The sequence below is a fragment of the Filobasidium floriforme genome (assembly GCF_021052385.1).
Source record: "Filobasidium floriforme strain CBS 6241 chromosome Unknown HD553scaffold_1, whole genome shotgun sequence".
In the NCBI taxonomy this organism is placed as follows: domain Eukaryota; kingdom Fungi; phylum Basidiomycota; class Tremellomycetes; order Filobasidiales; family Filobasidiaceae; genus Filobasidium; species Filobasidium floriforme.
In genome coordinates this window covers 318,726-345,182 of record NW_025763622.1, presented here as the reverse complement: position 1 = coordinate 345,182, position 26,457 = coordinate 318,726, and the positions used below count along the sequence as shown (strand labels likewise).

The window sequence follows — 26,457 nt, the reverse complement described above, 5'->3', positions numbered from 1 at the left end:
TTCTCTCCTGTCTTCTGCTTCTTCCTGAAGACATTGTCGTCACTACTCCCCGACTCAATCTTCCGCTTGTTACCAAAGACGTCTTCTTGATGAGCGGGTGGATCGTGCCTAGGGGTGTAACTACTACCCAAAGTCGTCTCAATCAAAGAGCCGCTGTCAAAGCGAAATGATAATCACATGACTTGCAACTTGATCAGCACCCCCACCTTGAGTTCATGAATCGCGGTCTGATCGTGTTTCATAGCACGCACGCGTCTACCCGTACTCCTACTTATCGCATTTGAGCCTTTCTTCTCATTTCGGGGTAAGAAGACCCGAACGTGATCTATCCACAACATGATGAGACCTTCTCTCTCGAACCAGATACGCATTAGCTCATGTTGTTTATTACAACTGGATAATCAGATTATCGTATGTCGTTCTATTGAAGGGCAAGAGCAACCCGAAAGTCTATCGGGTTTGCAAGAAATAAGCGGCGAGAGCCAACATCAGGGCGATCAAGACCGCCGCGATCATCATAGTAGCTAAAAGCATCGTCATTATCGAGGATATTGTCAGCTGATCGACCATGGTCAATTAAGCCAGGCTCCAGGTGACTTACAGCTCCCAAAGCTGGCTGGAATGACGATCAGCCTGACCGTGTTATCAGCCCCGGCACTGGCCAGCAAGTTGCCAGACGGGTTAAAAGCGAGCGCGGTGATCGCAAACGAATGCGCATGGAGGATCTTCAGTAATGGCTGATAGCGGAGACCAATGCAAACAGTCAGATCATTCGGCCGTTCCATTGTGCAAGAGCTATCATCCCGCCTGTGGCACTTACGGCCAGTGTCCGGGCGTCCAGAAGACCGATGGAATAGTCCGCTGCAGCATAGGCTAATACCATCCCATCCGCGCTGTATTCGGACCACACGCGCTCCCCCTATTAGTGTCATACATTGTCTCGAGCAAATCAAAACCCTCAAACTGACCTGATCTCAAAAGCGCTGACCGGAACGTTCCCGACCTCCCTCTTTCCGGTCATCTCCCACTTGCCCTTTAGCGTCTTTGCCTTCTCATCCCCAGTAGCTTCCGCCAGGCTGAAGTTGACGCAATATCCTTTCTTCAAGACGGTCGGACGTTTACCCTTACCCCGCGGGAGAGGTTTGGGATCAGTATTAATGATCGCGTGGATCGTCGGGGTGGGAGAAGGTTGTCGGTTGAATCTGTTTCGCGAGAGATACTGCTCAGCGATGTCGCCCCGGGGGAATAAGACCATGACTCATGAGCAAGACTGACTTTGCCGAGCGGAAGGTGACCGGATCAGCTCCGAGAGTCGGTAGAGGTATCGAAGCGGTCCGCTCGATCCCCTCTTTAGACCCATTGGATGCAGAAGTGACATTGAAGACGTTAATCGTCGTCGTCGTTGTGATCGCCAGCTACACGACAACCCAAAATCAATATCATCATTTATAGCGTATCAGTCTGCTCTTTCAGCTCCACTCACACTCGACCCGTCGGCTGCGAAATCGATATCAACCAACTCTCCGTCGATCTTGCTATCCGTCGACTCCCATTTCCATACAAAGTCCATCCCGGGATAAGTCAACAGGGTGACGGTAGATTGGGTGCCGTCGATATCGGTCGTCCCCACTGCGAGGAGGTCTAGTCGAGGGGAAAAGGCGGTGAGTTTCTGTATTTTTGGTAATGAGCAGAGGTCGGTGAGATCAGATTGTTTGTCTTGCGGAGAAGGACAAAGAAGCGAAAGGTGGGAGGGAGAAGCGGAATGGGTGATCGCACGTGCCTGATAAGGATAATCGTCATTCCAGGGAGCCGTGATCGTCTGTGTAGACTTGACCATCTCCAACCTGACCCGACAGCGGTTCTTTTCAGTATTCGAACGATTTGTATGCCAAGGACTGAACTGACTTGTTATCGGCATATGAGAACGCTCGACAGTGGTCATTGCCTTGACCGGGCGAGCTAGCTTTAATGGTCGTTTCAGGAGCGTTGACTCCAACAACGACTTGTTTTGTCTGTTAATGACGAAACGAAAACGCAGAAGTTTTAGTATATCGATCAATATTCAATATGATATGTTCGACCTGTGGAAGAATCCAAGCTAGACGCACCTCGACGTTGATGGCCATAGACGTCGGCAGATCCTCGCCCGGCTCAAAGACGTGTTCGGCGACTTCCGACAATGTTCTGCCGTCCAGAGAAGCTGTGCATATTTTCTGCGAGATGACGGACAGACGTTCAGACCAGTACTTCGCTTTTGTAGCTCCATCGAATTCTGACTGACCAGCTTGTTCTTGATCCCGGTTCTGCTAGGTCCACCACCACCTCCGAGTAGAAGGGTCGTATCGTCCGTGAACCCGAGGCAGGATACGGGGAACGACGGGGTCGGATGAGCTCGGTGTTTCGTGCGTGTCATCTTCGAGCTATTAGCTATACGTTCAGGATATCTGCAAGATGTTTGTTGACTTCGGTAGATGTTGAAAGAACTGTTAGGGGGGCGGTATTTTTCTTAGAGAGGCGGTATTTTTGTGGGGTAAAGGTGGAAATAAGAACACGTAATATTACGATAGCAATGTTACGAAAGGAATATTTCGAAGAACTTCTCACGCGTGATAAGCAAGCTTGAAACGTATGGTATATCGAGGCCGTAAGAGAGTCGCTATCGTTATCGTCGTACAATCGTAGAAATATATATAAAGAAATATTGCGAGAGGTTTATTCCTCTCGCTGCTTGCCCTTGTTCGCAGGCTTCTCCTTCTTCGGCCAGACCAAACGATCGACGATCTCTTGCACCGGCGTGCAATCGTGCGTAGGATTTACTACGGGAGCGACAGCGGCGGGTGCCTCTTGACCTTCGACGGCGGCGGCGGGAACGGGAGCGGCGGGAACGGGAGCGCGCTCAGTCTTGCGATGACAAACTATCTCTCGCAAAATTTCGAACGCTTTTTCTCCTGCCTCTTCTCGCTCGGCCTTTCTCGTCCAGAAATTTTGCGTGAACTGCAAAATTGTCTTCGCGACTCGAAGAACGCCGGGGACCGATTTGTCGTCGATTTCGAACGCCCAACCTTCAGCGACCGTTAGCTGGCACCCGTGTCCCGCCGTCTTGCAAGGTCCGCAGGCCGCGAACGCTGACGCAGCCGTGAGGGGAAGCGCCGTACGGCAAATTTCGACCGGTCCATATCGAGCCGCGATGATGAGGGGCGATTCGTCGATCGCCTTGGCCGACTGCTCGTTGTCGGCGATGTAGTCGATCTGGAGCTGCTTTGGGCCGGAATATACCGGGAGATCGGTCCCGTCCACGTTGGAATCGCCGAAATCCTCCTTGCAGCGCGGGCAGATGAGCTTCCAGCCGCCTTTGAATTTAGCCTGGAAATAAAGTGTCAGAAAAAAAACGTCAGGAATATTTCGAAGAATATACAAAACAAACTCACAAGATACGCGTTGATCTCCTGCTGGTCGATTTCTCCCGTTCGGCCGACCTTGCATAAGTCCTCGAATTCCTGGGTCGGCTTCACCGGGAGCTCCTTTCGGTCTTCCTCCTTGCCTAGCCAGCTCTGAACTGTAACGACAGAAAGAAAGCGTCAGGAATATTTCGAACGGAGAAGAACGCAAGCAAACTCACGAGGCCACGCCCAAGGACCTTCTTTCGGCAGAACAACGTACGCCCCGGTCGAACACCGCAACGCCTTCATCGACGGATCGAGTGAAGGCGTAGGGAATTCTCCCTTCTTGTCCGTCTCCCACGTCTTCTGGGCCTTCGAAATTTTCCGCCACCAAGCTTGGATCGTGGCGCAGCGGGCGTCCCACACGTACATCTTCGGGTCGATGTTGAACACCGCGGACCATTCGATGAGGTTGATCGGTCGGAAACAATCGGGAGGGGTTTGGCGGGCGGCGGTAGGGGGAGCGCTATATCGTGAACAAACATGCGAGGGGAGGAACACGGTCAGAAATCAGCGACCGGAATATTTCGAGAGCAGAAAAACATAGGTAGCGAATCGAGAAGAGGGAGACAAGAGTTACATCACCGCGAGGTCCTCGGCGGGACGCTTTTGAGCGCCGGAGCCCGACGGTCCAGCTTGGGCGTTGGCGTTCGCCGCGGCCGCACCCTGCTTCTTCTTCTGGGCCTCCTTTTGAGCTCGAGTAAGTCTACAGCAATAAAAATTAGGGAATATTTTGAACGATATCGAGCGAGACGCTGAACTTACCGTCCACCAGACATCTTGAATAAGTTCTTGATATATTTCGAGAGGTTGAAGGCGAGAGGTCGAAGGCGAGTACGTCGAAGCGTGCGGGTATGTTCGAGTGGGTTGTAGAGTAGAGAGTAAGTTAGAGAGGGGGGGGGAAATCGTAAAACGAGAGGGGGGACTTCGAGTATATATATTATTTGGCTTCTTAGCGTACGTGTCGATTCGAATTTACTCGACGATTCTCGATAAATCGATAGCTTGACGTCAGACGTATCACTTCGCTACTCATGACATCATGAGAAGCTAAACGACGTATTATCTCGGGCCCGAACGTTGTTATTACCAATTCGAGACGTCTGAGAAGGTCGATTTGTTACTTAGAACAATACGTTTCGCTTCAATTCACATGAAACGTTCCTGATCGTCGATCTTCATAGAACCAATCCGTCAGCTAGTTCACAGCGGAATCAAACCCTCTCCTACTCACGCCAGAACAAATACGATATCAAACGGCTCATCAAATGTAAGCGAAAGGATCAGCGATAGAATAGTCACGAGACGAAGTAAAACAAAGAAAAATCAACCCCCGAAATAATCCGAAGCATATCGCGCACGCGAGGGGTCCTTTGGCGCCTTTGTTCTACTGATAATATCGGCCGAGCTGAGATGGAGGTGCGATAGGCGCTGACGAAGGTCCCGGCTGACTTCCAGCGTAATATTGTTGAGGGAGATTCCCGTACGCTCGTGCGGCGAAAGGTGAGACGCCCAGGAATTGTTGCGGGGAGGGAACTCCAATGATATTTTGCGGAGGGAGGAATTCGACAGCATAATGTTGGGAATATTGTGGGCGAGAGGGGAATTGCTCCAGGTATGTGTGCTGAGGTTTTGCTTCTTGTGAAACATTCCGAAAAATATTGGATCCCGGAACATTCCCAGAGGCCTGAGATGCCGTTTTCACGATGGCAGCAGCGTCCGCTGCCGTCTTCTTTGGGCACGTGCGAATGTTGTGACCGGAACCTGAACAGTGGCCACATCCTCTCGGCTTATTTCCCTGGGAAATTTTCCTAGCAGCCGTGGCCTCGGCTTTTCTCCTCTCTTCTACCTGACGATTCACCACTTCAGCAGCAGTTTCCATTCGCCCACTCTTCGCATGAGGCCTGACGATATCCTCCGCAGGACCTCGTCCCTGTTTGATATCCTGTACTGCCCTCTTGCGCTTCTTCTTCGCTTGCGCTTTGACGTACTGCGGACGAGAGATTGGCTCCTGAATAATCACAGCGTCGGGTGACATCTCTCGGATAATTTCGTGTGGTTCGAGGTATTCGTTCATCGGCATAAGCGCTGAGTCGTCTGCCTGAGGAGGGATCGCAGGTAGCGGGTCTAGGGGGTAGTGGGTGAAGAAGGTCCCGACTGTCGCATTATTCCGAACGTATTTGAGCGCCAGCTGCTTTGCCTCAACCTCTAATTCATCCTGCTGTTTCAAATGCCAGAAACGATGAATCGAGGAAGGAATGATCAACGGGTAATGTTCTTCCGGCGCCAGAATTCGTTCGAAATCGTGCTGACAAACGAGCCCCATGGAATCCTTCATGGAGTGCGTGCAGGGACGCAGGGGCTCGTTCTTGATTCGTGCGGCCTGATGCAGACGATATGCTCCCTCGAAAATCTTCCACTGAGCCTTGAGCGAAATTCGGCCTCTCAGCTGCCGTGATCATGAAAGATATCGTCAGGATTTTTCCGATCGTTTTTCTTCCTACGCATGACTCACATCATACATCGATGGCGGGAAACATTTCACGTTTGTGATGGCGTCAGTCGAATGCTTGAGGAAAATACTTCGGTGGATGCTACGCATGTGATCGAGCGCTGCGTTGACTGCACCGAATAAATCCTGCCCAGCACCACCGATCGTGCTTTTGATAGCACGATGAAACGATTCAATTCGCGAGGTGGCAGTCTCACCGAAATTGAGCGTGTGGGATAATTCGTGCGCCAGAAATGCTCTGCCAAGCAGCATCTGTCGCTCAATATACAGCCAACAGGCTGATGTCCTCTCGTTCGCGAGGTATTGCAATCGAAACGTCCGGAACAAATCGTCATATGTTTCTTTGGTCGAAGCGTTGACCAGGGATTTGTATGCCGCGTTGACGCTGTCGAAATCGTCCTCTGACAATCTGGCTTTGAAATTTTTCGTGAGGTTTTGTCCGAGATGCCAACGACAGAGCTGCTGCTTCCACAGTGGAAATACTCGGCTCAATGCATTCCGCAGAGCCGTGCATTGATCCGTCAGAACTACTCCGGTCGGCAGATCCTCACACATATCTTTGAGAGCGTTCATCGCCCAGAAATATTCCTCCTCTGTCTCTCCCGTCATGAAGCAAAGCGCTACAGTAAAGGAAAGATTCGCAGGGGTTGTGCCGACGATGTGGAGGAGGGGCATTCCGTAGCGATTGGTCTTGTAGGTCGCATCCATGAAAAGGACGTAGCCGTAATATTTCGCCAGGATTAATCCCATGGGATTGCAAAAAAAAAGGGTTTGAAGCTCATCGGTGAGGGGATGGAGGTCGTAGAGATGAGGAATTCCCCTCCGGACCAGCTCTCGGATAATCGCGTCCGTTGGAGTTCGTCCGCTCAAGGCTGCAGTCTTGATTTCGGCTCTGAGATTGTATATTTCCTGTACACCGATATAGCACTTGCGTCCTTCACCGCTCGATTTCTTGTGGAGCATTTCGACAATAGACCGAGGGGGGGCCTTTGCCTTGAGAGCAGCGATTGCTAACTCTCGCTCAATTTCGGTCAACGCTCTATGCTGATGGAATGGGTATGCAGATCCGCTGATCTCGTGATTGTGTTGGAGGTTTCTGATCGAAATTCTCCATAGGTTGTCGGTCTTGGGTTTCCTGGCGACGTAGAGTTTCCAGGTACAACCACATTTCTTAGTGTACCCCTCGGAATTTTTCTTACGCATGCGTCCGGACGCATCTTGGTACTCGTGTGTGTTCTTATGTTCGCCTGTTCGAGTGCAGACGACAGCGAAGTTGTTCAGAGTTCCCTGTGTCTTGCGTACAGCAAATCCCCCTTGGGCGGCCAGGGATTGCAGCTGTGGTAATATTCCGGCGTCATCAAGATCTGCAAACTCCTGCGACAGTACTTCGAAGGGAGACTGTTGAAGAATTGCATGTTGCGGGAATATTTCGATATCCGAGTCTTCCTCGGAATCCGCCACATCGACGGGATGAACACGCTGAATAGGGCTAGGAGGTACGGACATTTTCAATAGGTGCTATACGAAGGGAATAATACGACTGCAACATTGCAAAATCATACAACGCGTCCAGGCTATCACTGGCGCGTCAAGGTTTGACAATGTTTCTCACGCTGTATTTCTGTCGAAATCACGCGTGCGGTTATTTCCACCTCTACCCCGCAAATACCGCCCCTCTAAGAAAAATACCGCCCCCCTAACAGTTCTTAGATGTTGATTCGAATTAGTAGTTGTTTGCTAGAATCGCTAAATGATCTGTGGGATATGACGAGGACGTGCGATGCCGGCAGCGGCTTTCGGATGTAAATCACGAGTGGTTGTTCGGAAGCAAATCGAGCAGATCTCGAAGGACATGCTCAGCTCTCGTGTTGATGATTTCGAGAGTTTGACCTCTACACAATCATCAACGAGCTATGAGCTATGTCAATGGATGATCAAGCAACTCTCGACTTAGGATGTCACATGAATCCATGAACGTTTAGCTGAATTCGGGACCGCTAGACTGGGCTCCGTAGAACAACCATTAACGTACATCAAGCAACGCGACAACCTATCGATACCCGCAACCTTCAACATCACGGACGGCGTACATGAGCCATAATATCCATAATAGTAATAGCTGAAGGAATACTCGTCGAGATAGTGACACGAGAAAAGATTCGAACCTAGGATGGTGAGTTGTTGATGGTGAACAACCTTTATCGATCTTCTGTCAACTAAGCTGGCGAGCTGACTCTTTTATATACCAGATATTTATCCATTAGACTTACCCGATTTGGATACTGTCTCAATCTACGAACAATACCATATCAGGACTCTAGAAATACTGAAGAACACAAAAATGACGAGTATACCTCAGTCGGCTATCGATCCCGGCCGCGGTCACACTATGATCAAAGCAAACGGAGACGGCTCGATGACGCTTCAACCTACCATGTCGCTCACGATCTCGAGCCCGTCTCACAGCCAACAGGAAAAGTCTTTCAGCCATACTCCGGGAGATGAGACCCTGGTAGAAACCCATTCGCATTCGGCATTCTTTGAGAAGCAAGAGGAAGTCTTCCCCCCGATCGACGTGATGATGGAGGAGAAAAGATACCCGACCCAATCGTCTCCACTCTCCTCGGTTCCTCCCGGTAGTCGAACCGCGAGTCAAGCTCAGGTGATGGTGCCCATGGACGTCGATACCAAACCGCCTCCACCTCTTGAACCTCTCCCGATCCTTCCTCTCCTACACTACCTTGCTCACAACGTCTCGACTACCCAGAAGAGCCGGCTCCTTCGACTACTCCTCTTGTCGACCGACGAACGAGCGCAAGCCTTGAAGAAAGAGCCGGACCTGTCAGATCTGCTCGGTTGGAGGTCTTCCCAACCGCCTGATCACGAGTTCATTGAAGCTAGGATCAAACACCTCGATTACCTAGGTCTACAGTTGATGTTGACGGCTTATAAGCAGGATGAGGACAGGTTGAGCAGTACGGAGCAGGTTCAGTTAGGTGTGGATATAGGAAAGTTGGGGTTGGAGATGTTGACTTGCCTGCAGCTTGAAGCGGAAAAGACGGCAAGGGCTGCGAAATCTAGATCGATACCCAAATTCGCTTCTTCCTCGACGTCAACCTCGACGCCGTTCAAAATTCCGGACGAGGGGGACCGACGCAAGTTGAAAAAGGTCCTTTCTGGTGACATCTCCCTCGGGCGCGCTCCTGCTTCACCTACACCCGTCTCTCCCTCGCCTCTGACGAACAGAAGCAACAAATCCAACATCAACAATGGCGTGCCCCTCTCTCGACGTACTTCGAGCTCGAGGTTCGACCTGTACGAAACCCCGAACAAGGGGAAGAAGGATCCGTTCAAAAGGGTCGGTTCTCCCTTGGCCTCGACCGCGGATGATAAGGTGGATTTGAAACACTTGGAGACGAGCAATTTGATCAAGGAGATTGAGGGGGTTTTGACGTCGAGCGTGAGTCGGGCGTTTTATTTCGATGAGGTTACCTTGGGATCAACCAAGAACTTATATATTTGCCTCTCATAGATCAACGCGGGTGCGAAAAACAATACACCGGGTGTACGGAGTGGGGTCCTGGAATTGACAATGTTAAGGACACAATTGGATGTCATACAGGTAAGGGATCAGGATGGTCGGGTCTCAGTAATCGTCACTGACTCGTTGTCGCTTGACGTGCATCAGGGCGGGACGAATTACGGGATCAAGATGATACAAAAACTCATCTCCACCATCGAGAACGAGTGAGTTCTGTTCGCAGTTCAGTAGAAGTCTCAAAATTGATCGACGCGACTGACGGGATGCACATTACAGTACCTCCCAGTCGCATATGTACTACCGAGCCATGCTGATGTTGGCGGGATGGGAGAGCGAGTCGAACAAGGACCTGATGCCTGCAATAAATACCCTACAAGCAGTTATCGTAAGTTGTCTTTTAAACGCGACTCATGAGCAGAACACAGTGGAGTTGTCCTCTTTGTGTCCTTTTCGTAGAAACACGCCCGGAAGAACCGTAACGATCACGTCGCCCTCATCGCCGGTCTGGCAAAGTTTCGCGTCATCATGGCCAACTCTTACTTGGATATCGCCCCAGACTCGATGGCCGAGGTCAAGGAACTCCTGACGGCGGGCAAAGTCTTCCCTCGACCTGCCGATGGCGATACCCACGATCTGACACATCTACAACCCGTGCTAGCGGTCATGTTGGCACAGTTCCTGATCCTGGCAGTCCCGCTAGAAACAAGACGGGGCAACGTCCAGGCGTCGACGGAGTATCTGAACTTGCTACACCAGTTGATGGACCGGTCGGATGCGCTCAACGGGGATGCCCAAACCGCCGTGGGTCGATTGCAGGTAAGTCCCAAGCCACTATCTCAATACACCTTCGGCTGACGCCGCTTTGATTAATCGTTGCAGGTACCTTTGGGCTCTTTCCGCAACCCAACGGAATCTGGTTTCGTGGTCCAAATTACCCCTGCTAGTGTGCTCTTCCAAGTGACCTTCCTCGTCTCGTGTATCGGCCAAGCGGATGTCATGGGCAACAAGCCGAAACGCTTGATCTACGGGTCCGAAGGGTTGTCTGGCATGACCTTTGCCTGCAATTCGACCGCGAATCATCTTCAGCACCCGTCCACCCTCGGCTTAACGCACGCGCTTTCTATCAAGCGGGAGCTGCAGACCGTACACGCGGAGCTGTTACTGGACCTCGCTGGGCTATACATCTTCTCCGCCACTTTGAAACAGGCCGAAGAGGTGAGTTGACCTGCTGTGAATTTGGCTTGGTTGTGGGACTCCATTGACTCTGCGGTCGACAGACCCTGCACAAAGCGATCGCCCACCTGCGCAATCACAACATGTTCGATACCTACGCCCCACGGGTCTGTCTGCTGCAGGCTCAACGGTATCATATGCTCGGTCGAAGAGAAAAGGCCATCGCGTGCTATGAAGCTTGTCGATACATCAGCAATCCAGGAAGCGAGATTTACCTGGTCGCCAGGACTAGCTTGTTGTTGTTCCAGCTTGCTGGACCTGACTCATCTGATCTTGGCGGCAAAGTTTCGCAGATCAACGAGATTAAGGGCGAGCTATATGCCACGCAAAGCGTGCTCTACATGGCGGCTGCCAAGATGCTTGAAGCGGTTACTACCGAGTCCATCCAGAAATCGAAGTGAGCGTCGAAGCATTTGCGGCTTTTCCCGGAAACGACAGCTGAATAATCATCGTCTGTCTCTAGAAAACTCCTGGGACTCGGCTTGCAGAGTGCCATGACTATCAACAACAATCAGATGCGAATGCTCTTCCTCGTCGTGGCCTCGTCGCACTACCGAGATACCATGCAAGACTCTTGCGTTTCGATGCTCAAGACGGCATCGACGATCGCGAGAAAGCTGGGGATCGCTCAGACGGTCAAAGAAGGGGAGAAGGTAGAGAAGCTGGGTCCGACCGGGCTAGGTGGGTTCCAGAGTCTGCTATGGACTTACCCATGCAATTGGAGCTGACTCTGACTTTATGACTCTCAGGCCTATGGGTAGCACAGCGGATCGGTAAGTGATTGCGTGCTCGCTGCACGAGTGACCAGCTCACCCTTGTGCTCGCGTCTCGTAGCTTCAATGACCGCGAGAAAAGAACCCGAAACATCAACGAAGAACCTAGACAGTCAGTATCATCTTCTACAGCCAGTGTCCGCAAAACCTGACGCCCTATTCGCTCTCGGTCTACCAGGGGTTCAGAAATACCTCGAGAAGCAGAAACTCGAATTCAAGATCCCATGATCACGTCTAGCAAACCAGCTTCACGAAGCCACACGACCTACGATTCTATACCAGGCCCCAGGAAGGCAGGACTCTTTTATGACGCAATGGTTCTTTCCAATCACCCCTCGCTTTCACAATAAGCTTTTCGCTTTCGATTTACCATACCTTACGACGGGCTTGTCCCTTCCTGTACTAGATCGCAAGATGTCGACTACGAAAGTTGTACAAAGCTACAATACGAAGCATCTAGCATGTCCAATGCTGTGTTACCCTTCGTCTTGTGATCCTGCCAGGTCAGGGTGCTGCCAGCGATATCTCTCATCAATACGAGTATATCGACCTTTACTCTGAATGCGTATAATCGATTTCGCGGCTATATGTACAAGTCGTAAGGTCGAGGTCGTTCGTTCGTGAAATGTGATACGTAAATGAGACCGGTCAAGAAAGTCGAGTCTACGCCGTCCATGATCTATACCGTCGTTTTCCATCCCGCACCGATCTCTTCCCCGTTCGTCTGATATCGTTGATTGTTCATCGTGCGCACCGTCCCTCTATTCCATCACTCCCTCTTCATCACCTTTCAGCTAGCTTGTGAAGTGCCATCAACCACTCCTGGGAATCTCCAACACGCTCCCGAATCTTCATCGGCGCAAGCCGAACCTCCTCCCTTTGCTCCTCTCCTTCGATTCGGCTTGTTTTCCGTAGGTGCACTGGGTGCCTTTCTTGGCGCAGCATAGGCAGCGTTTGGAGCCGTTCGGAGTGGCTGTGATTGTGGTATCGTTACAGAGAGGATCAGGTGAAGAGAGGATAGGGTAGGCCAAAGAGACGGACAAAGAAAGGGAAGAAAGCAAAAAGGTATCTAAGTTTGGTACGAACACTAGATGTCTGGCAAAGAAAGGTGCTGTATGACTGACTGCAGGTAGTTCGTCGTCGTTTGCAAGGATCACAACGGACTAGGATCGATTTGGAGATTTCTGAGGGTTTTTCTATAGGGCACAGTCGGTATGTAAGCTGAGATAGAGTAAATCAAAGCAGGCTCATGGCTTACGGGGTACAAGAGGCGTCTTTTTCGAAGTCTTCTTCTGCCTCTCCGGTTCCCCTAGCACTTGCTCCTCCGGTTCCCGGTCAGCCAGTTGATGTGCCCAGGGCTCAGTCTCTGCCAACACTCGTCTCTGTCTTTTCGGGAGTGGCATGGTAGGGCGGGATGGTCCGGGTGCGAAGAGCCGGTCGTATTGCTTCAACAGCTCGAGGTCGTCGACGTGTTGGATGAGGTCTTGTAAGCGGATGTGGTACATGGTGACGGAGTGTTTGGAGAGTCGACTGATGAGCTACATGCGATGCAGGCGCGATGTGCGGTAGGTGGACGATGTAGAGAAGCTCTGGTAGTTGCCTGCTATGTTGAGGTCAACCTTGGTGCAAGGCGTGTATATCATAGATGAAGCTGATCGAGCCCTGAGAAGCGAGAATCCCTTGATCCTTTGACCCGGATGCTTCCCCGCTTCGTCATCGTTTCCATCAATTCGTTTTCTGTTTTGATGAGCCGTTTGACATGATCATCACTTCTCGCGGAAGCATTCACGTCGCATCAGATTGATCGGATCGTCATTTCAAGAGGAACAGAAAGGAAGGCGCCTGAGCGCCAAAGGTACCCGTGGGCCATGTATCTCAGCCCAAAGATCTCTCCACTCTCAAACTTAGATGACATGATACGATGGGATTGACCTTCTCAGCTAGGATTCTCTCGAGCAGTATTATTGTCTGATCAGTCTGTTGCACTGACGATGAAACGCGAGGTCAATGATCCGCGTTTCGACCGTTATGTAATCACGGGGTAAGCACATCGATCAATCAGACTGACCTCGTATGTTCAAGCAGTTACACCTTACAATGATCAGCGAGAACCTTCTAATTAACCTTTAAATATCACTCAGAATGTAATTCTTGTTATGCCAGGATGAAAAATCCAGCTGTACAGCTCGTGGTAGTCGGCATGACAAGAAGCCTCGGTGATTTCTCGGTCAAGTCACGTGATACGTCAAGGTTGTGAAACGCTAATCTTCCATCAGTCCCGCGGGTTCTTATTGTTCTCCGGTCATGTCCGCGAGCCTTCTCAAACCGATCACACAGCACGTCCAGCATCATACATGTATACATGTATCGCCATACCACATCGCCGTTAACTTCAACGACACTATCCTATACGGTCGATACAACTACAACACAGAGCCGCTCTACTATCAATCGACCCGTACGGAGAATAATCCTCTAGAAATTCTCTAGACTAGTACTTTGCGCATCATGTCGAGAGTGCGCATTGACCATGATCTCCCTCCCTGCGGTGCATGCTAAGTTGCGTCTAACATAGCAGATCATTCATTGGACACCTCCACCCGTGACGATCAATTATCAAGCTCTCCCACCCTTAGTAAAGATACAAAACCAGAAACTTCTGCGTCGAAGCCAGTCGCAACGGGTCTATGCAGTGAAGGAGGTATCCATCCCCCTTCAGGGCGATCAAAAGACCCTGAAGGGCGAGTTTCGCAATCTCGAGTGGCTTGGAGATGCGGTACTGTCTCATTTCTCGACCGAGATACTACTGGAGAGATGGCCCGACTTATCTACTGGGTCCTTGACAGTGAGTACCCTGCAGCGAACCGCCGTTGCATCACTCTGACCTAGCATTACCCCCCTGGGATTCGCGACAGCGTGTGAAAGCTGCTCTTATTCGGAACATCACTCTCTCGCACGTGTCTTTCCACCTTGGTATACATGGTCATCCCGAACATATGGAGGAACCCGCCTCGCAATCCCTTGCGGCGGACTCGTTTGAAGCTTATATCGGGGCACTTTATAAAGACGCTCAGAGACGCGGAAAGCCGCATCTCGTTCGACATTGGCTCCAGAAGCTTTGGTCCCCCGCAGTATTTCCCAACTTGGAGGAAGTAGCCACAAGCCAACCCCCAACAATTGCGAAAGGGGAGAAAGCTAGGGGGAAGGGAAATCAGCTCAAGGGGAAAGAGGAACCGCCTGTGCAGCTATCCAAGGTTAAACCGAACTCGCTTGTTGGCTTGCTGGAAGCAAACATAAACACGTTGGCTTTGGAAGCAGGGAAAGAAGCCGAAAAGAAGGCCACCGCCGACGTAGAGGTTGGCAAAGCTGCTACCAAAGCGACCCCGGTCCCCTCCAAAGCATCTTCTCCTAAGCCGAAGCCGAAGCCGGAAGTCACCATCCGAGCCAGCACTAAGCTTCAGGGCGATCAACCGAAGATAAAGAAGAAAGCTGAAGTTATAAAGGCCAAGGCATCTCCCGCTACTTCCACTCCGACGCCCAAGTTGAAGAAGCATAAGAAGCAGCCTGACCTGGTCTGACCGGAGTGGCATCCCGATTGACCAACGAACGCGTAAGTGCCGGTGCTAGTTATCTCCACAAATATGACCTACTCCGGACTGATCAGCGCCTCGGGATAGGTCTTCTCTGACGAGCTGGAGTATAGCATAACCGTCCGATAGATATTACGAATGTTAAGAAATCGTCTAATATGTGGGCTTGTGTCCTGAGCAGCTTTGTAATACTCGTATACGTCTGATGTAATTGAACATGTCCTAACGATCGAAACAAACTTTCACAATCGAAGCAATTCACAACGTTCACATCGTTCATAGAATCGGACAGCGTGTTCGAGCGGGGTCGGGGTCGGCTACCTGGCTTACATCACGTGATACGGGGTAAAAGTGAAACACAATGTATTCATCAATTCAAAACAAAAGCACGCGTTGCTACAATCGCGGATCCTGGCCAGTCGTTCACAGCAACGCAACAACAGAACCGAACGTCTTATTGAGTCGAACTCCCTCCTTATCACTATCAAGGTAAGTCTATGCAGTAACAATAACCTCTACCACAAACAAACTTCGCCAAACCTCTATTTGAAAGCTAGTGCTGTCGACATCGTCGAATCATGGTGGATGTGAGTTTCGTTACGTTCGGAAGGAAATCGTACCACTGCTAACGGTCTCATCAAAGGCCTTTGAGGTAGAGCCTCCAGCTACAACCATCAACTACGCTGCATTGCCAGCTCTTCCACCCATTCTAGACTTTAGCCTTGCTCTTCAATGTACGACTCATAAGAGCTGGTGGACGAGGGGCCCGAAACAGATCCGCAGCAAGAACCCTTGTCCGAGGGGTAAGAACGCTTTCGATCTGATGAAAGGGCTGGGGATGAGTGCGTTGGACTTCCAGACCCAAATACTCGTCAAGAGATACCCGTGGAAAGGCGCAAAAGATGTAAACGTGAGTGGGGAAATATTGTCTTGGCTTTATTACTGGTCGTCTACACGGTTTGAAACAAGCTACGATTCGCTAGGGCAAGAAGAGGGCACTCTTGTACGATAGGACTCTAGCTCACCTCTCACGCGCTATGGACTTGACCAACGAATCAGGGTCGGACCGGATCTACCAGTGGCTGCTGAAGGGGTTTCTCGACAGATCTTTAGCGACGCTTTCGCGGCCCATATCGGCGGATTGCTGAAGAGCGAAATCGTTGAGGGCTCTGTCAGTCAATGGATCAAGGAGCTATTGTCAGCGAACGCCTGGCCCGATTTAGGAGAAGCGAGCATCAGACAACAACGCAGGCATGAGAAAAAGCTTAAGAGGGCTGCTGCCAAGGCACTGAGACTGGCTCAGAAGTCTCGGCCGAAGAAGCGTTCTTCAGCGGCGAAGCCGCAGGGAGCCATCGGCAACGCAACCGAAAATCCCGTAGCTTTGAACGGGAGGGCGACTTTGCCCGAGGCAGGAGCCGCGGATGTCAAGCAGGAGGAAACGAATGCTAGGTCTACAGGGACAACAAAGGTGGAAACGATGACCAAGTCGGAACCGGACATCGAGCCGAAAGTCAGGGTTAAGCATGAAGTGAAAGTCAAGCAAGAGATGCTGTAGATTGCTCGTGCGGGTGGGCCGCTTCAAGTACGTACTGGATCACTATCATGAAGAACGACTGATACTAATCTTTGATGCCTCTTGCGGACTCAGGCAGAGCGTCGTATACACCGATGACTCGACTTTGGAACGTCGGAATGCTGCTCAAGGAGCCATGTGCATGAATGCTGTACCTGTAGATGATATCGAAGTATCCGCGACGTCGTGTGAATCTTTCAGTCTCTAATGACCATATGGTAGTAGGCTCGCAAAGGTGTGACCAAACTGTCCACGAATCCGGTGTGGGCGTAACCTGAAAAGAAGGCCGCAAGGCGGAAGGGATGCGCAGGTCACGTGACTATGATCCGATATCTGAAACGCGAAATCGCCATCAAACTGCGCCGTCCTCGTCACCGTCTTTTTTTCTTGTTGTCGCATTTTCGGTCATCAATTTTGATCAGTTCCAACGTTCCAACCAAGCGATAACAAACACAAGCACTTACCCAACAACGACACCATGAATGTCATCCAGATATCCAGAGCATCATCAACGATTTTACTCTAGCACTCTAGTCATTGGTCGTCTACGCTACTACGTCCATCTTCGCTCAGAAAACCGTACAACAGCTACCAGGACACCGCTGTACCATCGTCAACCTGAATCTGGATTGAAGCATTGTTGGGTTGGCATCATGGCACAAGTGAGTCTTCTATCACAAATCACAGAGTAGCTAAGATCTGATTGTCTTACTACTTCGATTCAAGAACAATACCGTCTGGAAACCTCCAGTTATTTCCATCAATGAATTTGCCTTGCCTTCCTTGCTACCTTTACACGATAAGAAGCTCGTTCGGCAATATAGCCATCACGGCAGTTGTCTAGCTTCCCATACTCCACAGAGTGACGACGAGACATCTGGAGTCGAAACCCTATCGCAACCCAGTGGTCAAGATAGCTTCAGGAAGCTTGAATGGCTGGGGGACAGCCTTCTGTATGTTCACGCTACGCAAGTGCTCATGAAGAGGTACCCGGGACGATCCGTCTCAGAACTCGAGGTGAGATTAATTACGCTTGACTTGAGTGACTTGACACCTGACTGTTCCACCTACCTTTCAAAGAGGATGAGGCAATTGCTCACCAGCAACAACACCTTGTCGCATTTATGCAGATACTTGAGGCTCTACCGTCATCTTCGAGTCGGCGCGTCTTATATGATCAGTACACGGATCATAACGCAGAACTTGGCTGCCGATCTATTCGAGGCTTACGTCGGCGCTCTTCACAAAGACTCGGAAGCTCGAGGTCGGCCGGAGATTGTGGGTGAATGGCTAGAAAAGGTATGGTCGCAAGATGTCTTGCCTGGCCTTGAACATTGGGGCCGGGCCAAACACGTCGGCCAGAAGACCGGAGACAAGCAGCACCGAGCCTCACAGGTACACAAGGTTCCGGCAGGGCAAACCAAAGGAAAGGATGAGAAGAACAAGGGCAAAGGAAAGAATGCGGCGAAGCGGCAGGCAGCTGTGAAGCAGGCGGAGAGAGCTCGGCTGATGGAAATCCATCGTACGAGGCAGCAACAAAGCCAAGCCAATGCCAAGCGTCAGGCCTGAATACTTGAACATGGCTGGGGTGATGATTTGCAATGACGGACGAGCGGTGAGTCTTTATCGTCGTGTCGCAGAGCTATTGCGGCGTGTTCATTGCTGACCTCCCACGTAGTCAGCTTAGATTGCAAGCGAATATCTCACACCGTCTCACCGTGCCAGTACCGTCTAACAGCTATAGAGTGCCAGGCAGGCAGGCCATTTCCTCAGTTTCAGCTGCGAATCCGAGGCAAATGTATATTATCAAAAATGTCATATCAATATTGTCCCGGAGACGTCCCCGGGTGTGCTCGCGTATATTATTGCTGACCGCACTCGCTAAGTACCCTGCTGAGGCGTCTCGATCCACTCCCACAGATCCTGCTCGACCGGCCTGAGACTATTCAGTATCCGTTTGTAGTCCTCTTCCACGTTCTTGTACGTTTCTGCTAACTTTTCTCTTCGTTCGTCGGGCGAGATCTGAGCGAGAATCTCGTAGTTGAACCTGAACAACCTTTCCTTGACCTGATATCCGAAGTATCAGCCTTGGTCCCGCTCGTCCCTAGAAGTTGAAGGCTTCGGGCTTACCTGCAGACGATACGCTTTATATCGTTCCGGGCTCCGGTTCGTCTTTAGTCGTTCCAAGAGCAGCATCTCGATCAGACGCAAGAATTGTCTCTGCAAAGTGCATACCCGCGTCAGCCACTAGGTGCTTTCCTGGTCATCACCAGCACCGCACATACCGTGGCATATTTCCCCTCCGTCCTGATCTTTTCCAACCACTTCTTATCCACCGGCGCCCCCTTGGCCATCTCCTTCGAATCCTTCAACTGCTCCTTCAGCCTGACCAAGTCGCATCGATCTCGCAGGTCTTCAAAGGCTTCAGACGGGTCTTCTACTGTCAGCTCGGCGACCTTCTCTAGCGTTGATGCGTAGTCGTAGAGGGTATTGTACAGTTGAGCTGACAAGATGGGTAACCGAAGATTGTCAGCACGACATCTCAAAGCCGAAGCGCAACATATGGCAACTCACATCCGTGTCCCTGTCCTTGAAAGGGCGGCAGGATGACGAATTGACTATATCATTATCATTGTCAATCCATGCGCTTCTTCACAGTGAGATGATCGGGAGCCGAAAAACTCACCTCAATCTCATCCGTACCATGTCCGGGTAACACCAGAACGGGTAAGCCGAGACATAACCTGCGAAATGATAACTAGCTCCGGTAGGTGCCGTATCATGTGGCCGGATCTCGAACAGTATTAGGAATTCCCACTGATCTTCGTCTTCCTACGAACGGGGAATGCACGTCGGTCATACCGCTCGACCGAGCATGTTCAATTGAGATCAGGGACGAACCTGAATATAGCTTCCTCCCTCGATGTAAAGCAAGACGAACAACTGCGCTCTTCGGTGAAACTCCCTGAATCCCGGTGTGTCCCATTTACACTACACATCTCAACCCGCAACAGATCAGCAATAGATTCCTCCTCACCTGCTTCCTTGAGTCGATCTGATGAAGCGGTCGAACTCACGTGCCAGACCCCGTATTCGACGTCATCTTCTTCGTCATCTGCCGAACGGTACGAAGCGATTTGAGTACCCGGCGGGACGAACGATTCGGCGTCCTTCGCTACGGTATCGGCAAAGATCTCGGCTGATTTTGTGTAATCTATATCACCATCATGGATATATTATTAGCCACACGGACGGTCAAGACAGGATCTGTGCGGAACAGAAGGTAGGTCTTACCGGAAGGAATGAACTTGAAGAGCGTCCCTTCGATATCGTCCGCTTGGCTCTCGAGCTTTTCGTCGTAAGTGACGTTGAGGTACTGCTTCAAGCTTCCTGATACCATGTTGACCTATATTGGAGCCTTGAGCCGACTTGAAACCCAGACATCGGAGGAATGTGGCATGGACGCACCTCAACTTGCAATCCCTTGTAACCGTAGATCTTCTCCTTCTCGCCAAAGATAGGATAGGTGAATGCCGGGTTGAAAGGGAGCAAAGCTCTTGCTTCTGGGTCTTCGTCGATTACCGAAAGAGCATCCTGAGCCGATCTTACTGTGATAGATAAAGAACGTTCATATTGGATCAGCTTGAATTGCTCGACCTAGCCGGTCCATATCGACTAGCGAGGGCAGCCCATAAGCAAGACCAGAAACGCACCAAGAGTCACGCTCAACGCCTTGTTGGCGTCGGCCGTCCATTCGTGTAGCTCTTCCATGACCATGATTGCGGGACTATTAGATCAGTCTAGACGTATTGATGATGCACCAAGAAGGTCGGAGTTGATGCACATTCACATGCACGACCTTGTTCTGACCTCGAGGTCGACCTCTTCTCCTCGAACGCGACTTCCTCTCAGAAACGCGTCGCGTGATGGACGATGCCATTTAGCAGGGAGCGGATGCAAATTTGTAGTTCAACGCTCTACGACTGTTGGCAAACTCCCCGAAAAAACGATATTCACAAGATCGACTTTTACGAACCGAATCGATGCAGATATGAGTTCTAAGAAGGTCACTATACACTCTGAAATTGAAAAACGAGGAAAAACGAGCCAGAATGACCTGATATACCGAGTTGAAACGCGACGCAAACTCGAAGCGCGAAGCTGCGCCGCTGCGAATGTTTCACTGCATAGTCGTTACGATGATCTCTTCTCCCCGGGGTCGTATGGTCAGCAAGCTTTATCACAATCCATTGACGATTGAATCTGTCATTGTTTGAACCCTGCGGCCGACGATTCGAGCCAAACTTCATCTCAGTGCTTTCGTGAAAAGGGCGAAAAGATCGCCTCGTTCCCAAGTTTCAAGTTGTGCCGATTCATCAATATGAAAGACAGGACTTCATTTGGATGGGGACGCTGTTTGAGTTGATCCTCGTGGATATCCTGATCTTGGAATGATACGAAACCTAACGACTCGGCGTCGGTCAATGACGCTGCGGATCAGACTGTTGACCGCCTCTGAGAGATGACCTTCTGGTGATGCGTGTTTGCATTCGAGCTTCTTGGGATATCGCAGCATGAGCACGTCCGTCTCTCTCGGCGTGTTACATCTGGAGTGGCGAAACAACATGCGATAAAGGTATACTGAAGTGAAATCAAAGTTACAGGGACGGTCTAGTCTCATGGAATCTGAGGACTTGATGGTAGACGGAATCTTCATTATCCCCCGCTCCAATCACACCAGCGTGGCTCGTGCACGCGTTCACCATACTTCTCTGTACATTATCATACGGCACATATACTAGTATGTGAGACATTTCTGTTTGAGGCGGAGAAGCGTAAACTGAAACACCGCTCACTGTTTTTACAGGGAAAATGTCAAATCTGTCAAACTGACTTGGGACGGCGAGGTATTAGAGATGGCGGGAAGCGAGATTGTGATTGCTCAAGTCTTCAACAGCATTCAAACTTTCGACAACGCTCTGATTCGTTTCAAGGCTTTCACTTCGAGGGAAAGTTTCTAGCATCGCGCTTCCGATCACTGGGATGGGCCCATCAATCTTCTTCGTCAGCAGAGTGTCTCACGATGACAGATGAGGATAAATGGAAGACACATGAGGGATATACATATGTTGTACGAAGGTGCGGTATTGAAGTACAACGCCAGTGGAATGTCAGGAAGTCATCTCCGAAAAGAAGGCCGCGCGCTTAACAAGGTTACAGCGCCCTTTGTTGAAGAAGACAGATTTGACAATAATCAAGTGTATCGATTAGCCAACGAGATCCGCTTGCCCTCCTCGTCATAACCATAGAAGTCGTCTCCTGTGAAAGCCGGCCAAGACCGATCGCCTGCAACCGGTAATCAAATCGAATAAGTGTGACCTTCGCCTCTAACATTCATCATTAGGAGAAGATCGGGGTGAACTTACCTTTCCCGATGATGTAGGGATTGGGAACACATCCGGGTAGTTGCCGCCCCGCATATGCCTCGTAATGCAGTAACCAATCCATAACTTCAAATCCTATGTACCTTTACTCGGATCACGGGCGCTATCAGCTCCTTAAATGTCGCAGTCCATGTCAGAAAGGACTGCCCACCGGTCGCCGTCTTGAGTTTCATGGGAGTCACCCCATAGCAGGCCTGGTAACTCCCGCTTAAGCCCGACACAATCGAAGTTGTACCCTGCTGCTTTAACATCGGCCATATAGGATGGGTCGCTCTCATAGGGGAGATAGAAAGGTTTCTCAATTCTGAATGCAGGAAGTTGGTCAGTCCTATGCGTTTCCAATCTTGCTCGACCGTAGCTTACGGGATCACGAGATAGAGATCCTGAGACGTGTCGCTATGAGCTCCCCAGAAAACCATAGTGACATTGTCTGATGTCGAAGCTGGGTATTCGCTGGCGTTTGTCTGCTGCGTATCGTTCTGACAGATTGGAGCGATAGCGAGCGGCCACTCGTAGCTAAACACACCGTCCGAATTCATCAGGCCAGATCCGGAATCCTTTTCTTTAATTCGAGATTGCAACCTATCGTAGTAGACGATTACAGCGCAATCTGCTTCACGCCCAGATAAAAACTCCTTGACGATGTCCAAATCGAATCCGGGTGCCTTGGTGGGATCCCAAAAGAAACCGAAGCCGCGAGTATTCATCAGTTCCATCTCGTCGGTGGTGGCCTTGAAGTAGTCGGACAGGTTGGGCCATTGTGTTGGGCTGCCGGATGCATCATCAGCGTAGACCGACAGAGGCAAGTGCAGACATGCGGCTAGCGACAGCATTGCGAGACGCGAGGCGATAAACATTTTTGGTCGTTTCTGCTGTTTTTGTGAAGATGCAACCTGTTGAGGACGATATGATGAGAGATGTCTGAATGAGCAGGCGGGATTTATGTGCTTGCATTATCGGGACGCATTTTCATAGTAGTTCGATGAAACACGTCCCCTTTCGTGACCTCCCTTTGTGGAGCGGAAGATGGCGTTTCAGGGTTATTTCATGTTTCACTCGGGATGGTGAAACACGTCCCGATTTGCGGGAGTCCGGTCTTACTTCGCGGTGCCATCGCGGTATGGCCATCGAAGCCTTATCATAGGCAACGCCGCAGACCAAAATTTCGCCCGATAGCATGTTCATCTCGCTGGTAGATACATTTCTGCCGGTCGACGAGCATTCTTCGGCTGTGATTCTCATTCCTTCTATCCTTGAAATTATCAACAGCACCTAAATTAGTCTGGGTAATGGGCCTTGGCGATTGTAATACAGCTTGCAAGACTCGGGATACAGACAAAAAACGAGCCTGTCGAGCAGAGCGTGTGGTATCAGTCTGACGGACAATTGCGGCTCAGTGAACTTGTTGATAAGACAAACTCACGAACAAGAGATTGAAAACAGACCCTTGGGCCTTCACTGCGATCAGGGTCTCATCGACTCGATCCTATGATGAGGCGCGTCCGTCCTCATGATCCTGGCCCCACCTCCGGTACTCTCACCCTCGCCATCTAGCCCAGGCGACGGACCAGTGTTTGATCTCGAATCGTTCGCCTCGTTCAAAGTCATCTCCTGCATTGACCTCTCCATAGCAGGGGTGGCAGGAGAATCGTACCCGGGCGTAACACCACCTTGCGGCGTAGGCGGATGGGTCGCAAAGCCGTCCGAGTCGGTCGAGACGTACGATTCCGACGAAGGCAATGGGCCTCGATCGGGAGCGGCCGGGAAGGCCCCTTTGGTCTTGGATCGGGCTTGGGACATGTGTGAAGGGACGTAGTTGAGCTTGAGGTTGTCGGCGATGTTGTGCTCGGCGGCGACGCTTCCGCTGAGCCACTGTCAAGGTCAAGCACGTTTAGTGGACAATTGCCAGGACGGATCGTGTATTGCGACAACGTACAGGGTGCTGGAAAGCGGCGTCGGCCGTCAACCTTTGCGCCGGATCAAGCACGATCAACTCTTTGATAAAGTCCTTGGCTACCAAGTCCCAACACAGTGATCAGTGTCAGCGAGCTCTCCCCTACGCGTTGGACTGAAACACACGGCACATTCGGCGACCCACCTTCCTCGCTAACGTTCTTCCAATACCTCTCGTGGAATTCGATCTTGCCCCTCATCGTCTCCTTGGCGACCTCGTTCGGGTCGTCCGACCTGAAAGGCTGGTATCCACAGAGCAAGACGTACGTGATGACCCTATCATCGCACAAATATCGTCACCCGATGCGGCATCAGCTTTCATCCTCCGTCTTGTGTCCCATCGACACAGCGACCAGACCGGAACTCACCCAAGACTCCACATGTCGCAAGGTTTCCCATGAGGCTTTCCTACGATCACTTCAGGTGCCGCGTACCCAAAGCTGCCGGCGGCGGTATCCAGGTAATCATCATCGGCGTTCAAGTGCCTTGCTCTGTGATGCCCCGACGAACGAATACATCAGCCGTCTTAAAGTCTTTCTCTTTCCGAGTCTCTTTCTGGGTCTCATCAAGAAGATACGAGACGAGATGGAATTGAAACGGAAAGGATAGAGAAGAACCGGAATACACACACTCCGAAATCGGCAATGACGATCGAACTATGAGGTTCTCTCGTCCTGTACAAGATGTTCTCCGGTTTGAGATCTCGGTGGACGATGTCGTGTTTGTGCAAGTACTGGACGGCCGCGAGGATCTCGCTACGTGGGAGACAACGTATAATGACCAACGTCGTCATCGTCGGCGTTGTTGTCGGTGTGGTTTCCAAAACGAGATTACGAAAGAAAGACGTGTCAGTACAAGACATCCCAAAAGAGAGGACACGATCGCAAAAGAGACTTCGACTGACCTGACGACCTCGACGGCGTCCTTTTCCGTAAACTTGCCCTGCGAGGTGAGTCGCTCGAAGAGTTCTCCGCCGACTGCGAGTTCGAAGACTAGGTAGAACCTGAGTGTTCGTTCGAGTGAGGTGTAGGGGAGGAGAGGAAAGATGGAGCGGGAATGAAGAGATAGAAGGAAAGCAGAAAAGATGAAATAAGAGACAGACCACGCGATTCAGCAATCCCGCAAATGACAGTGGACAGCTCAAACCGCCCCGCAAACACGACTCACTTGTCCCGACTCTCGAAGTGGTCATAACACTTGACGATCCCCTCGTGGTCCAACCCTCTCAACACCTGAATCTCGTCGAAAACGCTCTTCTCTTCCCCCCTGACGAGTTTCTTGGGGATGACCTTGAGAGCGACGGATCGGGTGGGATCGCCAGGAGGAGGAGCCTTGTGCCAGGTCGCCCGGACTACTTTTCCGAAAGAGCCTGTTCCTAGAGTCTACAGGTAAGTCGAGGTTAGCTTTGGGTTGAGCGGATGGGACCGGGAGGGGACGTTTCGGGCTTACGCCTTCGAGGGTGTATTCCTTCTTCTTGGCTGCGATCATCGGAGATCGTCATTCGACCACGAAACCATATGATCACAGACACGCCAGAAAGACGTCGTGGATCAGTTCCAGACCAGATCAAACTCGGGCCAGATTGAGCTTACCGAACGAAGGCGGTTGTGAGAGGATGTGATCGCGGATACCCATGATTGTAAGTTTGTGGTATCAGGTTGCAGGTATAGATTTACTTTCGGGTATATGGTATTCGAGTTCAAGGTGCAGACACTTGGATCTCCAGGATATCGCAAGCTTTGAGTGATGAGTGATGGCAAGGTGAACGAGAAAGGCAAGGCAAAGGTCGAGGTTGACGATGATGATGACGATTTTGGAGCCCTCGGTCGCTCGGTCGATAGAGCTGCTACCTGCTCGGATACCCCGAAGCGGATACTATTTTTAGGGTCACGGGGTTGTGGAGGGGGTTGTGGAGATAACGGGCGATGGGGGATGACGAATATCACCGAACGAACACACAACACACACTTGCACGACCACCAGGCCACCATACAATCTGCGTCGTATGCGTCGCTAGGATCGCTTACGTCTCCCATTCGAGGCCCTCATGATCTCGATGACATCGACCTCTCGCACAAGGTCGGTCCGGCTTGCCCCGAGCTCGGTTCCGCGTGTTGGTTAGGACGCCGATCCACTGTACCTCGTGGGGAGCATCGTGGCGTTTTTCTGCTTGCAGGTACGGGTGTTTCATCAATCCCATGTGTCCCGGTCAACTTCAGTTTCAGGAGGAGTACTGGCCGTACTACTGCACTGCAACTGATACCGCGATGGTCTGAATTCGGAGCATGAGAGGCGGTCAATCAGACGAGGCGAAACTGACATCGAATTCGAAACTCAGTATGGCAGCAACGCGTGCACGTTTCCGATACAATCGTAGGGGTTGTAGCCGAATGACAGC

General features: G+C 51.0%; 9 protein-coding genes across 9 annotated transcripts; 4 read left to right on the top strand and 5 right to left on the bottom strand.

Moving 5' to 3' along the window:
- Window positions 1–347: 347 nt before the first annotated feature.
- On the bottom strand, window positions 348–2,564 carry HD553DRAFT_302203 (WD40-repeat-containing domain protein). Its single transcript, XM_046178713.1, has 10 exons — window positions 2,282–2,564; window positions 2,109–2,213; window positions 1,906–2,012; window positions 1,781–1,844; window positions 1,484–1,669; window positions 1,276–1,415; window positions 969–1,202; window positions 821–893; window positions 602–737; window positions 348–524 (listed from the first exon to the last, which is right to left on the bottom strand). Exons 1-10 carry the CDS (start codon window positions 2,411–2,413, stop codon window positions 451–453), a joined length of 1,251 nt encoding a protein of 416 aa, XP_046039990.1. The 5' UTR covers window positions 2,414–2,564; the 3' UTR covers window positions 348–450.
- Window positions 2,565–2,712: 148 nt separating this feature from the next.
- HD553DRAFT_338040 (uncharacterized protein) lies at window positions 2,713–4,219 on the bottom strand (the record flags this gene model as incomplete). Its single annotated transcript, XM_046182323.1, has 5 exons — window positions 2,713–3,363; window positions 3,429–3,556; window positions 3,620–3,906; window positions 4,021–4,146; window positions 4,206–4,219. 5 exons carry the CDS (start codon window positions 4,217–4,219, stop codon window positions 2,713–2,715), a joined length of 1,206 nt encoding a protein of 401 aa, XP_046039989.1.
- Window positions 4,220–9,745: 5,526 nt separating this feature from the next.
- HD553DRAFT_2114 (uncharacterized protein) lies at window positions 9,746–11,689 on the top strand. The gene is made up of 7 exons (XM_046177169.1): window positions 9,746–9,878; window positions 9,950–10,309; window positions 10,373–10,708; window positions 10,771–11,123; window positions 11,190–11,407; window positions 11,476–11,611; window positions 11,678–11,689. Exons 1-6 carry the CDS (start codon window positions 9,786–9,788, stop codon window positions 11,505–11,507), a joined length of 1,392 nt encoding a protein of 463 aa, XP_046039988.1. The 5' UTR covers window positions 9,746–9,785; the 3' UTR covers window positions 11,508–11,611; window positions 11,678–11,689.
- A 2,143-nt stretch (window positions 11,690–13,832) lies between these two features.
- Window positions 13,833–15,335, top strand: HD553DRAFT_302199 (ribonuclease III domain-containing protein). The gene is made up of 4 exons (XM_046178712.1): window positions 13,833–14,016; window positions 14,075–14,344; window positions 14,415–15,109; window positions 15,177–15,335. Exons 1-3 carry the CDS (start codon window positions 14,008–14,010, stop codon window positions 15,075–15,077), a joined length of 942 nt encoding a protein of 313 aa, XP_046039987.1. The 5' UTR covers window positions 13,833–14,007; the 3' UTR covers window positions 15,078–15,109; window positions 15,177–15,335.
- Window positions 15,336–15,532: 197 nt separating this feature from the next.
- On the top strand, window positions 15,533–16,678 carry HD553DRAFT_302196 (uncharacterized protein). The gene is made up of 4 exons (XM_046178711.1): window positions 15,533–15,578; window positions 15,647–15,676; window positions 15,733–15,993; window positions 16,149–16,678. Coding segments are annotated over exons 3-4 (498 nt in total). The 5' UTR covers window positions 15,533–15,578; window positions 15,647–15,676; window positions 15,733–15,991; the 3' UTR covers window positions 16,645–16,678.
- A 637-nt stretch (window positions 16,679–17,315) lies between these two features.
- Window positions 17,316–18,231, top strand: HD553DRAFT_338034 (ribonuclease III domain-containing protein; the record flags this gene model as incomplete). Its single annotated transcript, XM_046182322.1, has 3 exons — window positions 17,316–17,324; window positions 17,389–17,679; window positions 17,743–18,231. 3 exons carry the CDS (start codon window positions 17,316–17,318, stop codon window positions 18,229–18,231), a joined length of 789 nt encoding a protein of 262 aa, XP_046039985.1.
- A 221-nt stretch (window positions 18,232–18,452) lies between these two features.
- On the bottom strand, window positions 18,453–20,528 carry HD553DRAFT_290512 (histone acetyltransferase type B catalytic subunit). Its single transcript, XM_046178347.1, has 10 exons — window positions 20,376–20,528; window positions 20,131–20,270; window positions 19,957–20,068; window positions 19,740–19,876; window positions 19,564–19,653; window positions 19,349–19,494; window positions 19,237–19,280; window positions 18,948–19,165; window positions 18,793–18,882; window positions 18,453–18,729 (listed from the first exon to the last, which is right to left on the bottom strand). Exons 1-10 carry the CDS (start codon window positions 20,437–20,439, stop codon window positions 18,544–18,546), a joined length of 1,227 nt encoding a protein of 408 aa, XP_046039984.1. The 5' UTR covers window positions 20,440–20,528; the 3' UTR covers window positions 18,453–18,543.
- A 1,001-nt stretch (window positions 20,529–21,529) lies between these two features.
- On the bottom strand, window positions 21,530–23,258 carry HD553DRAFT_302190 (uncharacterized protein). The gene is made up of 4 exons (XM_046178710.1): window positions 22,470–23,258; window positions 22,258–22,410; window positions 22,089–22,189; window positions 21,530–22,008 (listed from the first exon to the last, which is right to left on the bottom strand). The coding sequence occupies exons 1-4, from the start codon at window positions 22,961–22,963 to the stop codon at window positions 21,917–21,919; spliced, it is 840 nt and encodes a 279-aa protein (XP_046039983.1). The 5' UTR covers window positions 22,964–23,258; the 3' UTR covers window positions 21,530–21,916.
- HD553DRAFT_302188 (kinase-like domain-containing protein) lies at window positions 23,259–26,041 on the bottom strand. Its single transcript, XM_046178709.1, has 10 exons — window positions 25,652–26,041; window positions 25,509–25,537; window positions 25,227–25,441; window positions 24,964–25,062; window positions 24,689–24,814; window positions 24,428–24,550; window positions 24,205–24,335; window positions 24,043–24,119; window positions 23,530–23,978; window positions 23,259–23,454 (listed from the first exon to the last, which is right to left on the bottom strand). Exons 1-9 carry the CDS (start codon window positions 25,692–25,694, stop codon window positions 23,571–23,573), a joined length of 1,251 nt encoding a protein of 416 aa, XP_046039982.1. The 5' UTR covers window positions 25,695–26,041; the 3' UTR covers window positions 23,259–23,454; window positions 23,530–23,570.
- Window positions 26,042–26,457: the final 416 nt, after the last annotated feature.